Raw genomic sequence first — 14,186 nt, 5'->3', positions numbered from 1 at the left:
CAGAAGAGGCTTCCTACAGGAAATGATCCTTATGCTCTGAGAGTGGAAGGAAGACGAGTTAAGAGAGGAGGGGAAAGTGCCCTCTGCTAGAGACTATCCTGTGCAAAGGCCCTGTGGCAGGTGCAAGTGTGGGGAACATGCAGGACAGACTGAAAGGAGACAGTGTGGCTGGAGGGAGAGTGGGAGAGGGTGGGACTAGACTGGAGGGGTGGGCGGAGCAGGAAAGCCTCGCCAGCACCCATTCCTCAAACACAGCTGCTGTCTCCTCTGCTCTCACTAAGCTGCCCTTCCTCTTGGGGCACCATCCATTGACTCCCAACCCCCCAGCCCAAGGACCTTCTCCCACTAGGCCCTGTCCTTCTCCCCCCGCCCCCACTCCCCAGCTCCCAGAGCAGGTCCTGGGCACCTGGCCCCCTCCCCAAGCACAGAGTCCTCAGACACAGGAGTGCAGGCAGGCGCTGGTTTTATTTGGGACCCAATTCTGGAAAGAGCAGGGCCTGGGGTCCTGCTGGCTCGGTGCTCAGCTGGTCCCGGTGCTCCCAGCTCACACCAGCAGCTTTCACCCCCAATTACAGGTCTGGGCCTACCCTGTCCTGTGGTCACTGTTTCCACCCTGGTCTGAGTCCTGGCAGCCTGGGTTTCTCACTCTTCACCTGAGAGGGCTGTTGCATGGGCTCGTGGCCGCTCCTGTCTCCTGCCAGGAGAGGCCCCCTTCCATCACTGGGGCATCTTGGGATGGGCTCTGCATCCAGCAGGGCCATGGTGCTCTCCCCTCCTCTTTAGGGCCTGGGTGCAAGGATGCCAGGCCAGGTGCTAGGGCGGCTTCCTGGCCTCCTTCCTCAGCAGGGAGCTGGCCACAGCCAGGGCCCCGCCCTGCACAAACCTCACAAAGTTGTCCCCGGCCAGTGGCCCCACGGCGTACAGGCCCTCCTGGTGGATGCTCTGGTAGGTGAAGGGGTCCACGTCAATGGGGTTCCTCTTGGCGCTCAGTGGCTGGTTGGGGTCCATGGCGAGGTCAGCGCCTGCCCCCGGGAGGAAGGACAGATCAGGGTGGGAGCCGATGAGGACCAGCACCAGGGCAATGCCAAAGACCTTCTGGAGGCCCTGGGGGTCCCGGAACACAGCCTGGCGGTCCTCCTTGAAGAGCAGCAGCTGGTGCTCAGGGAGGCTCCGGTAGCCCTCGTAGGGGCTGGGCGACAGGATGGACTGCTCCCGCATCATCTGGTGCACCTTGTGGTACTCAGGGTACAGCATCTTGGGCAGCTGGTTGAACACCAGGCCGGGGTCGTCCACGGACCGGCGGAAGGCGTGGATCACAGGGATGTTGTAGTGGCGGGCGTAGAGGACCGCGTCGGCCGCCGACAGTCCCGCCCCGATGATGAGGACGGGGTCTGAGGCTGGGGACATGGTGCCTGCCCGCGTGGCTGCCTCCAGGGCCGACAGATCATGATGGACGAAGGGCAGGGCCTCCCCGGGGATGCCCAGCCGGGCTGGGCTGTCAGACGTGCCAGTGGCCAAGACCACGTTGCGGGCGCATAGGGAGAAGGGCTGCTGGCTCCGGTCCTCGGCGGTCACGAAGCCGTTCACCTGGAAGAGGGGGCTGGGGTCCCGGGCCCCGGGGCCGCTGGGCTCGGGCGTCCCCCGCTCCACGGCCGTGACCACGGCGCCAGACACGAAATTGTGGCTCAGGCCCTTCTTGATCACGTAGTCGCTGTAGTAGTGGGCCATGTCCCCGGCCGTGGCCCGGCTGTTGCGAAGACCTCTGCGGGGAAGGACGAGGGAGGGAGAGTGTCACAGAGCGGACTGCGGGGGAGATGCACCACCCAGACGTGTAGGACTTGGTTAAGCGGTTTAACCTCTCGGAGCCTCAGTCTCCTCTTCTGTAAAATGGAGCTGATAAGGGTGCCTCATTAGGGTGGGGTTCCGAGTGTGGCCTCCGGTGCCAGATGGCCTGGGTTCAAATCCTGGCTCTGCCACCAGTGAGCTCTGGGCCTGGAACCCTCTGCCTGGGCTCCTCCTTTGCAAAATGAGGATGACCGTGGTGACAGCACCCGTTCCCTGCCATTGTTGAGAGGGTTAGATAATACGAATGAAGAATTTAGAATAGATCCTGACAGGCAGGAAGTGACATGAGGTCGGCCACTATTGTTCCTTCAAATGACTAAATAATATTTTACATAAGTGTGGTAGGATTCCGTCTTTATAAAGTTCAGAAACAGACAAAACTAATCTACAGAGTTCGAGGTCAAGCAAGTGGCTATCTCTTAGGAAGCGGGTGATGGCTGGGAGGGGTCTGAGGGGGCTTCTGGGGACAGGGGATCTGTTTTCTGAGTCTGGGGGGCTGAAGCGCAGGTGTATCCACTCTGAGAAATTTCACCCACCTGTGGGCATATGAACTGTGTAGTTTTCTGTGTGTCCCTGTATTTCAGTAAACAAGTTGGTTAAAGAATAACCCATGTAAAGCACTTAGCATAGTCCTTAGCCCACACAGTAGCAGCAGCGACTATTATTATGATATTACTATTATTGTTGTTGTTGTTATTTCTATCGCTATTATTGCAACCCCTTCCGGGGCCATGACTAGGGCCAGTGTTGCCAGTGGGTGACGCACAGACTTTGACATCATCTCAGCTCCTCCCTGTAGCTACCTGGGTGACCTTAGGTGAGTTACTTTCCCTGACTTGTGGACACATTGTTACGGATTAACTCACTTGAAGGGAATCCTCTGTGACACGCCTTCAATACAACCCATGATTGCAGTGTGAGCTCAGAGCACATTCCCTAAGGCCGCTCCAGCCAACCCAACTGTTAGTCTGCTCCTGAAACTGGAAGTCTGGAATCCATGCCTGTGGGCTGGTCATTTCCCCTCCTCTGTTTTAGTAAAAATTGTTTTAAAGGACCGTCCTCAGAAGATGTTCCATCCGGGGTTCTTGATAATAATGGCACATTGGAAAGAATGAAAGCTCCATGACTGGAAAGTGGTTTAGGAACCGTGGCAGCACCACGAGGCCGGGAGGGCATCTGTTGTGGCTTTTGGCTCCAACATCTAAGCACAAGGCTGGGTATGGAGGAATTAGTGGAGATGCTCACCGTCTCTTGGGAGTATAAGTGGCCATGGGAAAGGATGGTTGCAAACACTGTGTAATGGCCCTGTGAAGTCCTCATGACATAATGTTACATTTTAAGAGTCCGATAGAAAAGGGTATGTCCACAAGTTAAATTTACGTTCCCATCTGTCTGTTAACACATCACTACACCAGCCTGGATGTCTTCCTATCAAATTTTCAGGGACAAAAAGTCTTTGCGTCCAAGGGACAGACAGTGAGCCCCGGAGGGGCGGAAACCGAGCTGCCAGAGAGGCCGACTGCCTCCTCGGTGGGGACAACAGGCCCCCTGTCACAGCCCCGAGGGCGGAGGAAATGTACAAGGGCGAGCCGGGGCTAGAATTTATCTATTCAGTGATTCTGCTGTCTCTCTGGGGTGGAGAGAAGTGTGCAGTGTGGTCATCATGGAGCAGGAAACCGGATGGGGAGAGAACCCCCCGAGATGCGGCAGTGCTAGGTAGGGGTCAGTTGTTTTCCTTTTCTCAATTTTCAGTTTTCTATAGTATGGTTATGTTTCTAATGCAGAAACATTTTTTAAAAAAACTGCATCCTATTAGCTGACCTAGACAAAAAAGAGTCTGTTCCAGGCCAGGCTCAGAATAGTGAGAGGCCAGAGGACTGGGAGCCTGGGCCGGAGGCTCCGGGGCAGGGCGTGGGGGACAGGGGCCAGCTGTCACCCTCGCCTTAGAGCCTGGGATGCTACAAGGAGGCCAGGTCGAGGTCGTGCGGCAGGAGCACTGGACAGGGAGTCCTAGGTGAACGCAGCTCTGCTGCTCACTCCCCGTGTGGTCCTGGGCAAGTCCGTTCCCCAGCCGAGCCTCAGCTTATCCCCTGGAGTAAGAGGAAGGGCGGGCTAGCTGAGCCCCGAAGCCCTCTGGCTCCCAGTTCAATGTCGGGTCGGGCCCAGGTCTTCCCTGCCCACCTTGGGCTTTCCAGGGCAGCCCCACCTTCGCTTTCTGCATATCCAGTCCTTGACCTGCAGGTCCGGGAGCCCCATCCAATCGCCTTGGCTCAGGGTCACCATGGAGCCTTCAATGGACTGGGAGGAAAGGAGACCAAAGTCCAGGCTTCTGCTGGGCCCCAATCCACTCAGGGCTGGAGGACAGGGCAGGGCAGGTGAGGGGTGGGGGGAGGGGGAGGTGACTAGGGAAAGGTGGGAAATGGAAGCGTCCTAACCCAAGTTAGGGAGGAGGAGGGACCCTCCCTCCCGGGACCCTCCCCCCCTCCCCCTCCCCAAGACTTCATGTAGATTTGGCTCAAGTCCCCTCACCCCGTCTGGGCCCCACTCACATGCCAGGCCCCCCCTGGCAGGTTCCGGCCCAGGACCAGGTGGGGGATGGCTCGCTCCTTCTGGTGCTTCCAGGTGAGGACAGACTCCACGTTGCCCCCAAAGTCTGTGTCTGGGCGCAGGAGGGCATCAAACAGCAGGGCCACAGGGCTTTGGCACCGGCCTTCAAGGCCTTCGGACAGGTAATCCAGGTCCTGGGCGGGGGGACACAAGTCAGAGGGCCCGCTGGAGGAAGGCCACCTGGTCCTGCCTTTCCACCCTAACATCAGGGTGTCAGATGAGCTTGGGAAATGCTGCCTCTCAAAAGGAGATCGTGCACATCAGCAAATTAAAGGCTCTGACAAGTCCCGCAGCTGTCATTTACCCGTTTAATTTTGCCAAAGCCAGTGTCTCTCAGATTTACTGGAGCAGGGACATTTTTCTCTGCATATTATACTGAGGGACGGCTGTCCTGTAGAACAGCGGTCCCCAACATTTTTGGCACCAGGGACCGGTTTCGTGGAAGACAATTTTTCCACAGACGAGGGTGGGGCGGAGGGGGATGGTTTAGGCGGTAATGTGAGCGATGGGGAGCGATGGGGAGAGGCAGATGAAGCTTCTCTTCGCTTGCCTGCCGCTCACCTCCTGCTGTGTGGCCCAGGTTGGGTGGGGGGGTCCCCCGCAGGGGGAACCCCTGCTGTAGAAGGCATTCTGAAAAACGCCTATCTAGACCCAATGCCAACTTCCTTCCTCACCCACCAGCTTGACGCTGGGAGGGGCCCAGGAGGATGGATGCCGCCTGAAGTGGGGGGCGGACACTGAGTGGCCTCCTGGAAGGCGAGGGGCGTGGAGGGGAGACTGGTGAGCCCTCCTGAGCAGGGGCTGGTGGACCTGCAATGTCTAGGGCAGGGGCTCTCAGCTGTGGCACAACTGGCATTTGGGCTGGATAATTCTTTGTGGCGGGGCCTGTCCTGTGCATCTAGGACGTTTAGCAGCATCCCTGGCCTCGACCCTCTACGCCTGTGGTGTCACCACTCTGGTCGTGACAACGGAAACTGTCTCCGGGGGGCCAAGTGTCCCCAGGGGGAGCAAAACCAGCCCTGGGTTTAGAAGCACTGGTCTAGGGGAGGAGGGGCAAGCTGATGCGGTGTCTGTAAGCCTTCGAAGACAGCCGTGATTCCTCTCCCCCAGTTTCTGTGGCTGATTTGGTGGTCTCTCACACGTTTGGTCTTATGTCTCATAAATGCATCCTTTTTTTTTTTTTTTTTTTATAAATTTATTTATTTATTTATTTATGTTTGGCCGTGTTGGGTCTCCGTTTCCGTGCGAGGGCTTTTCTCCAGTTGCGGCGAGCGGGGGCCGCTCTTCATCGCGGTGCGCGGGCCTCTCACTGTCGCGGCCTCTCCCGTTGCGGAGCACAGGCTCCAGACGCGCAGGCTCAGCAGTTGTGGCTCACGGGCCTAGTTGCTCCGCGGCATGTGGGATCCTCCCGGACCGGGGCACGAACCCGTGTCCTCTGCATTGGCAGGCGGACTCCCAACCACTGCGCCACCAGGGAAGCCCCTCATAAATGCATCCTTTTGATTTTTGCCTGGGAGAGTTTTCCCGCAATGGGGGTGTCCCTCCCACCCGGAGGTCAAGCCCACCTGGTCCACGATGGAGACCCCTGGCGCCTCGGTGAGCTTCCTCTGCAGCACGGGGTGCGGGTGGATGGCATCTGGCTTCACGTAGGGGCTGTAGCCCGAGAGCAGGTAGGACAGGCAGATGCCCGAGGGACCATTGCCTGGGGAGAGAGGGTGGGGTCAGAGGGCGGCGCTTTTGAGCACGAGAGACCACCACCACCGAGGGCTTTGGTCTCGATCTGTCTCATTCATTGATTTGCTCTTCATGCATAAAAATAAAAATAGAACACTTATTAGCACTATACCACTTTAACAACGATAAAGTTGTGGAGATAACTGCTGACATTTACTGAGTGCTTACTATGTGTCAAGCTTTGCGTCAAGTGATTTTAATAACAACGAAATAATAAGAAACTGACAGCCGCTGCTGCTGTACCAGGCCCCTCCATAGCCCCGAGCGCACTGAGCCAGACACATACTACTTTTCCTCCTTTTCTACTTGAGGAAGCTGGGGCACAGAGAGGTTAACTGACTTGCCTGTGGTCACACAGCGGCATGAGTGAGATCCTGAGATTACTGAGAACTGACAGTGGGGTCAGGTCGGTCAGAAGGATGTGTAAAATATTACAGCACAGATGGCTACGTGCTCTGGGGGTGATCTCGGGGGCCAAGCAAGGGTGCTCAGGGTGGGCGCTAAGCCACCTGTGGGGCTGGCTGCCCCCAGGTCTGGATGAATCGCACTGCTTATCCGAGGCACTTCTTGGGCAATTAACCTCATGACATCACTCCTATTCTTCTCTGTCTTTCCCCTGTCTTATGTTATGCTGTTCTCAGTCTTACTCATATGGAGACAGCTATTCAGACAAACCCTATGAAATCGCCGAGGCTCAACTGTTTTTAACATACAAAAATGGCCATTTCATGTGGTTCGACCTGCCGTTTGCCCGGAGGGAGGGGCCCTCTGTCCCCCATTTGTGCAGACCTGACGGCAGGACTACATGCTTCGGCTGTGTCCCCGTCACTCAGGCAGCAGGCACAGGGAAAGCACAGGACGGGCGCAGGCACAGAACCCGTCCCCCGACCCCCCGCCCCGCCCCTACTGCGCAGCCTCTGCAGAGCACCCTGCCCTTGCCTCGAGGGTTCTGGGAAGGGCTACTCAGACGGTGTTTTATAAATTGCTGAGCACAGCACTGGGCACAGAGTGACCGCTCCAGGCCCTGCCCGCTCCTGACCTCCAACCCTTGGGGCTCAGTGCAGCCCCTCCCCCACCCTGGGCGGCACTCACCGATGATGATGACCGGGAGGGGCTCTGAGCCGCTGGCACCAAGGTGGTCCTTCCACCCGTTGCTCATGGCTGTGGCTCTCGGGGGGGCTCGGGGCTGGCAGCAACCTGGGGGCACAGGGGAGGAGGTGAGCCGGGGTGTCATGCAGTCACTTCCCAGCTGCAGGGTGACCTCCTGTGGCCCTCAGGATCAAGTCCAAGGTCCTCCCTGAGTCTTATCAGGATGACACTCCCCTCTCATATCTGCTATACTCTGAACAGGTCCAATTATGCAGGGCTCTCTCCCCCAGCCTGGTCACCGCCTCTCTCTGAGCCTCACTCCACACTCCCCATCTCATCAGGGGCAGTAACTGTCCTCGAAGCTTATTCAGCTTCCATGAGGCCTCCTCCGCCCAACTGGGGGCAAGCCCTGCCCAGCACTTCTGTGACGGCCACAGCCCTCACCCCACAATCCAGCCCTCGGGTCTTCAGTGGACCCGGCCCTGGAGAGGCACTTCTGAGCTGGCGACCTCTCTGGGTCTCAGTTTCCTCATCTGTAAAATGGGAATAATAATCGTCTCTACCCCATGGGGTTGTTGGAGGGGGGGACACAGGTACTGTACGTGAAGCACCTGCCTCGAGAAAACGGGCCACCGGGAAGAGACCAGAGCTCACTGTCTCCTGCAGGGGCTGGGCTAGAACAGGTGGACATGCAGAAAGCACGGAAGCCTGAGCCCCTTGGTTTGGGGAGAAATGCATGCAAACCTGCTTGTCTCTGGAGCGCCAGCGCCCCCTGCTGGCCACAAGCCCAAATCACTCAGAGAGACCCAAACCCCGTTCTTAGGGCTGCAGGTGCCTGAGGAGGGTCCAGACCCACCTTCTGCACATCCCCCCAACCGAGCTAACGGGGGCCCTGGCCTCACCCACTGTCCAGCAGCCCTGCTGTCCTGACCACCACAGGGCAACATGCACACGAGCGTGTGAGGAGCAGGCAGGCACTTAGCACTTTCTATGTCCCAGGTACTTGACATGTTTTTTCTCATGTCCTCCTCACAGTGACCCTATGCAGAAAGCACTGTTGGTGCTATTATCCCACTTCACAGATGGGTAAACTGGGGCTCGGAGAAGTCGCACAAGTTGCTCAGTATCACGCAGCTGACTTTTAAATCCAGGGATAATGGTGCCGAGGCTTTGCCTGAATGCACCGTGCACGCTGCCTGCCCTGTCCCCAGGGAGACATGGGGCTGGTAGCAAGTAAAGGGGTGAATGGGGGGGCACAGGGCCAGACCACCCAGAGCAGCCAGGGATGGGGGCCCGGCATCGCTGGCCTTCAGGATTCTTCCAGAAAAGACTGAAATCTGGATTTTTAATGTGAATTCTCTGATTTGGAAAAGTGGGCAACTAAGTCACATTTTTTGAAAATCTTCAACAGGCTGGTGAAACACAACCGAGGCCAGCGTATGACCTCTGATGTGCGCAGAGTGACAGCAACACCAGCGTCCACCGCTGGGCAGGTCCCAAGCAGAGGGACGAGGGACAGCTGCCTAGACAGGCTGGTGGGAGGACCTGGGTGTCACTCCCACAGCAACAACAGTGGACCTTCGCACAGCACTTTACAGTTTGCGAGGAGAGAAGCTTGCACCTGAGCCATAGCATCTGGGCCTCTCGGGCACCCTGAGAGGTGGGCGGCGTCACCGCCATCTGGCAGGTGAGGAAAGGGACGCTCAGAGGGTGAAGGGTGTCTCCAGTGTCACACAGGGGGATGTGACATTTAAGGACCCCCTCCCCAGTGCCCTCAGGTCCCCTGAGAATGGCCTTCCTCACCTCAGCTGGGGCCTGGGCTGGGAAAGCCTCCTCCTCCCGTCTTGGTGAGCCCCGTGTTCCCCATCAGGGACCATATGGCTCTCTCCACGCCTGGTTCCCTGCAGAGGCCCAGGCTGTCTGCCTGGGAGGAGGATTCCGGGGTGACACCACTGCCACTGCCAACAACGACACAGAATGACCAACATTTCCATACTTCCATGGAGTTAGCCAGGTGCCAGGCATGCTCTAAACACTTGATGCACGTTAACTAACTTAATCCGCATTTAGCTGCGTTGTTATAAGGACTCTCGCAATCACTCTCGTGTGACAGATGGGGAAACTGAGGCCCAGAGAGCTTCTCACAGCCCTGTATGGTTTGCGAGGAGTTTGCCCCAGCTTGCGCAGGCCGAGCTGGGTTTGAGCCCAGGATGGCCTGTTCCAGAGCCTTCTCTGTGCCCCCTGAGCTGGAGTGACAGTGTGACAGTGTGTGACAGAGGCCCCTCCTACCCGGCGGAGTGTAGCACGCGTATCCATCCCTGCTCCCCCTGCTGCTCTGTCCCAGCGCTGGTGTCGGGGGAGGGAGACCAGGCGGCCGATGCTCGCAGCTGGGAGGGCACAGTTTCTCACTAACCACCGGCCGCTGGGTGTGCCTGGTGGCCCTGGGGAGGAGGGCTGTGGTTCCCAGAACTCTTCCTCCTGGTTCCTTCAAACAGCCCCAGGGCCCTGCACTGCACATCCTCACTGCCCCCAGGAATAGCACCAACGGGACGCAGGTGATGTCCTTGCAAGACGCTCCTTCTGCATCGGCTCCTTTAATCCTCATGGAGCCCACTTTACAGTCCGGAAAACTGAGGCTCAGGGAGGTAAGGCCATGCCCCCGAGGTCACAGAGCCAGGGGGTCATGAAACTAGTTTGTTCACCGAGGGCTCAGACCACCTGGACACCCCATAGCCCCGCACAATGGGTGCCAACCTGTCCCCAGCGCCCACGGAGTGCCCACCCCGGGCCAAGTCCTTTACTTGAAGCTTCAGTAAAGGACTGAGGATCCCAGCCCCTTTGAATCCTCCCAGCGCCAGTAAGGAGGGTACTTGCAGAAGCCCCCGTTTACCGATGAGGAATCAGAACTGACTGCCCCCTTTTCACGCTTCCCGGAGGCAAAGGGGCCCCATTTACCACCAGAGCTTTTGGACTCCAGGTCCAGTGCTCGTTGCCAGAAGCTTCTGGATGCCACGCACATGAGGTCACCACCCAGAGGCTGACCTGAGAGGTTACTTCCTGTGCAGCGATACAGCCCCAAGTCCTGAGACAAAGCTCTCAAAACCTCGGAAGAACGCATGCTGCCAACTTTCATTTGAAAGTTTAACTTCCCATTTCTTCTATGCTTTTTAGTTTTGTGGGGTTGGAATGGTCAGTTTTTAATGCGAACGTTTTGTTGGAGTCCCTCTGGTTGGAGATGGCAAATGTCCACTGAAAAAAGTTAACGTTGAAAACTTATTCAAGTTCACAAGAGAAAAGCAGCCTAAAAGAAATGGGAATAACTGCACCTTCCAAGGTGCAATTATTTTCTTTCTTTCTTTGGAGTTTGCAGCATTGGAACTTCTAGGGTTATCAAAGCTTGAAACCACTCTAAGACTTGGGGCACCTGTATGGCTACATTTACTGAGTACCTGTGGTGGCTTTTTGCTCATTTCACTTTAATGACAACCCCCCACCCCTCTGCCCCGTGGGTTTTCTTATCCAGATTGCCCAGAGGGAAAAACTGGGGTCAGGAGGGAGCAGGTGTCTTTCCCAGGAATGTTGGAGACCGCGCCCCCGAGCCCAAATCCTGCCCCTTGATACCTGTCAGAGGCCGGGTGAGTGCCCTCTGAGGAAAACAGCATGACAACAGTGCCACCAAGAAAGTGGCAGGGGGAGGATGAGGAGGCGCTCTGTCAGCCCAAGTGCCAGCAGCTGCCAGTCGCCAGGGTGACGCCTCAACGCCGGCGCGCGCCCCGTGGCACCACCTCCCCCCGGAGCCTCCCCCATCTGGAGCCCCAAGAGCTCCGAGGCTCCCCAGACCCTCTGGGACCCCTCATTCTCGGCACCCCGAACCCTCCTGGGAGAAGCCAGGTCCCCGGGACCCTGGGGCGGGAGCCGAGGGCAGGTGCCTGGGACCTCTGTCCCCTGCAAGCAGGAGAGGCGGGGTCCCGGAGGGCAGCACCCAGCCTGCCTGTGTGACCCAGTGGCCTCGGGGCGCCGGGCAACCTGCCCGGGCTGGCCACACCTCTCTTTCCTGCCCAGAGCAGCATCACGTGGGCTGGGGTGTACTCCAAGCGGGCAGGGCAGCTGTCAGCTGAGGGTGCCAGGCACCTGGAGATGGGCACGGCCGGGAGGGGCGAGGGAGGACCCTGGGGTGGGGGGCATCATGCTGGTCCGGGGAGCCTGCGTGGCTCCAGGGCCCCGTGGCCACCCCTGCCTGGGAGGGACTAGCTTCTCCCACCGCCCCCCCATGCCTCGCCTGGGCCACTCACCTGATGGGCAGGGGTCGAGGACACTCGTAAGCCTGGCCTGGTCAGGCACTAGGAGAACCAGGGGTCACGGTGCCGGCCGAGGGAGCAGGACACCCATTACCCCGTGGGGATCCAAGAGGCTATGAGAGGCCGGGAAGCGAGGGTATTTCACGAGTTGGGAGGAGGCGGGTGGTGGGCGGGGCCAGGAAAATCACTTTCATAAGCGTGAGTCAGCAGGGGCCCCTGGATGAATGAACTTGCACACTTGAGGGAGGGCGGTCACGGTGCCAGCTCCGGGGCACGGCCTTAAAGGGCCCCTACCCGGGGCGGGGGGTTGGGGGGTGGGGCCGGTCCATGGTAGGGTGGGGCCCGGTCGTGGCCAGGCTGAGCCAACCTGGCCTTTCCCCTTAGGGAGGCGGAGACAGTCCTGCCCAACGTACAGTCAAGGCGGCCCCTTTAAGTAGAGAAAGAAGTCCTGGTGCCCTCATTCCACCTGGTTCTATGTGGTGTCTTCCCGCTTCTCCCCTCCCTCTCCCTCCCCGCAATAGAAAGTCCTCTGGCACCAGCCCAGAGCAGGCTGGGAACCCAGCTGTCACTTCCTGGGCAGGCTGCCTCAGTTTCCTTATCTGAGAATGGGGCTAAGTAATAACTCTCCCTCCTGGGTGGTCGGGGCGTTTCAGGGATGTCATTCTTGGTGACCGTGCCTAAAACATGGTTCATGTCTTCTTTTCTTCGTTATTTTTTCTCTTTAGCCTGTAGCATTGCGTGCCTCACATTTTGCCGATTCTTACTCATTTTATTATTTTATCGTCTCTCTGCCCAAACCAGGATGTGGGTTCTGAGTGGCAGGAAAGTGTTATCTCTGTCTGCTCTATCCTGAGCGCTCAGCACATAGTAGGTGATCCAGGAGGAAGGACGGGAGGGCTTGAGAACAGTACTCGGCCCAGAGACCTCAGTGCATATTAGCTGTTATTTCATTACTGATGTGACTGTCACCCCCGTCCTCCTCACTTGCCTGGGGACTTCCCTGCCAGCCCTGCGGCCCCATTAGGGCTGGGACCAGGGTTAAGCAAGGAGGCACTCACCTTGCATACCAAATTTAAGGGGATGCCAAAAACACTCAGTGATCAAGAAAACAGTATTTTGATGCAATTGAAAAAAATAAAAATTAATGCCAAAAATCCAAGATAAACGAAAATGTTAAAATTTCAAACAAAGATCTGTAACCATGCCATGCCAAGCTGTACTAGAGCCTGATGCAAAAAGAAAAATCAGAATACGCATGCTGTCTGTATTTAAAACTTTGACATTTTGTTCATCCTGGATTTGAGGTGTTACTTTTGATTTTTAAAAATACTGCATGAACACACTATGTGCCTTGATTATGGAGTGCTTTGCTGCCCCTTGCATTTTGTGCTCGAGGCGACACCTCTCTCCTAGTCCTGGCCCTGGTGGCCACAGGGGACAAGGGCCCTGCCGTGGAATATGCACAGAGGGGTGGCGGGGGACCAAGATGGGGGGGACCGGGTCTGACCGCTGGGCTCCTTTGGGCACAGGGGGCGGGGCCCGGGTGAAGGATGGCTCTGAAGATGCAGAGTGCTGCTGGGACCGGAAGAGAAGGGGGAGAAAGGAGAGAGAGAGAGGTTGAGGGGGGGAGGAGAGGGAGAGAGGGGTGCCCCACAGGGAGGGGCTGTTGACAAGCGTTTGGGGGGCAGTGAGAGGAGCTGGGATGAGAAGGGAGACCCTGGGGGACCAGGCCCCACAAATCACGTGACTGGTCCAGGCAGGGCTGCATCCAGTGCGTGGTGGGGTGGGTGACAGCTGGCTTCTGGGCTCAGCTCTAGGGGCCGAAGGAGCTTGGGTGAGGCACTGCGCCCTCGGGGCCTCCCTTTACCCAAGAGAAATGGCACTCATAGTCCTTTCCTCCTGGGGTCCTCGGCAGCAGGGACCCTTGGCGTCACATGACGCAGTGTGACATAACACGCAGGAGGCGGCAGGAAGTCCGTTGCTCCAGGCCTCAGCTCCCTGGCTGGCTTCTAGCTCTGCTGCACATGTGCTGTGTGACCTTGGGCTGGCGGCCCACCTCTCTGGGCCCCTGTTCCAGCGGGGCTTTGTTACCAAAACTCCCTGACACCTTGGTGTGCACCCCCCACACACCAGGACCTAGTCTGGGTTTGCACACACCAGGAGCCGTGACGGCCGAAGATGGAGCTGCCCCTGGATGTCCCTCTGGCACAGGCTACATCTTTCCCCAGCAGCCCTGCCTGCCCAACCCCCGCCCGCTGTCTCCACTTCTCCATCCCAGGGCTCTGGTCTGCAGCCTCCCGGTGGTTTTGGTGGGTGTGTAAACTGAGGTCAGAGACTCCCACCCGGAGCATGGTGGGGCGGGGCGGGGCTGAGGCTCAGGGTCCGGAGGGAGAGCCTGGGAAGGAAGTGGGCTCTGGGCACCCCCATCTCTGGGTCTGGCCGGTCTTTCCTCCCAACCTGCCCCGCTGCCCCTACTGGCCCTGACCCCTTTTCCGGATTTTGAAAATTTGCTGATATGGGAGAATTGTGGGCGGGATATGGACTTTCTTCCCTGTCGCCTGTTTACCTGACAGCAGATTATCAGAAATAAAATGTGTTGAGTTGCTTCCAGAA

At 57.8% G+C, this 14,186-nt stretch overlaps 1 protein-coding gene across 3 annotated transcripts; it reads right to left on the bottom strand.

Moving 5' to 3' along the window:
- Positions 1-446: 446 nt before the first annotated feature.
- Positions 447-11,705, bottom strand: OSGIN1 (oxidative stress induced growth inhibitor 1). 3 transcript variants are annotated; one of them, XM_059905089.1, is made up of 7 exons: positions 11,568-11,705; positions 9,079-9,233; positions 7,279-7,383; positions 6,018-6,154; positions 4,395-4,586; positions 4,052-4,143; positions 447-1,762 (listed from the first exon to the last, which is right to left on the bottom strand). In XM_059905089.1, the coding sequence occupies exons 3-7, from the start codon at positions 7,343-7,345 to the stop codon at positions 814-816; spliced, it is 1,437 nt and encodes a 478-aa protein (XP_059761072.1). In that variant the 5' UTR covers positions 7,346-7,383; positions 9,079-9,233; positions 11,568-11,705; the 3' UTR covers positions 447-813. The 3 variants fall into 3 exon arrangements, with proteins under 3 accessions (XP_059761072.1, XP_059761071.1, XP_059761073.1); XM_059905088.1 differs by lacking the exon at positions 9,079-9,233; XM_059905090.1 differs by lacking the exons at positions 4,052-4,143; positions 9,079-9,233; positions 11,568-11,705 and having other exon boundaries at positions 7,279-7,367.
- Between the last annotated feature and the right edge of the window lie 2,481 nt (positions 11,706-14,186).

Source organism: Balaenoptera ricei, chromosome 19, assembly GCF_028023285.1.
Source record: "Balaenoptera ricei isolate mBalRic1 chromosome 19, mBalRic1.hap2, whole genome shotgun sequence".
Lineage (NCBI taxonomy): Eukaryota > Metazoa > Chordata > Mammalia > Artiodactyla > Balaenopteridae > Balaenoptera > Balaenoptera ricei.
This window is presented reverse-complemented; position numbering and strand designations above follow the sequence as displayed.

Coding starts and splice junctions, on each gene's coding strand:
- OSGIN1 (XM_059905089.1), bottom strand. CDS start 7,345: ATGAGCAACGGGTGGAAGGACCACCTTGGTGCCAGCGGCTCAGAGCCC. Junction 4,587..6,017: donor GGGTCTCCATCGTGGACCAG/GTGGGCTTGACC, acceptor CCCCCCGCCCAG/GACCTGGATTACCTGTCCGA. Junction 4,144..4,394: donor TGCCAGGGGGGGCCTGGCAT/GTGAGTGGGGCC, acceptor CTTTCCTCCCAG/TCCATTGAAGGCTCCATGGT.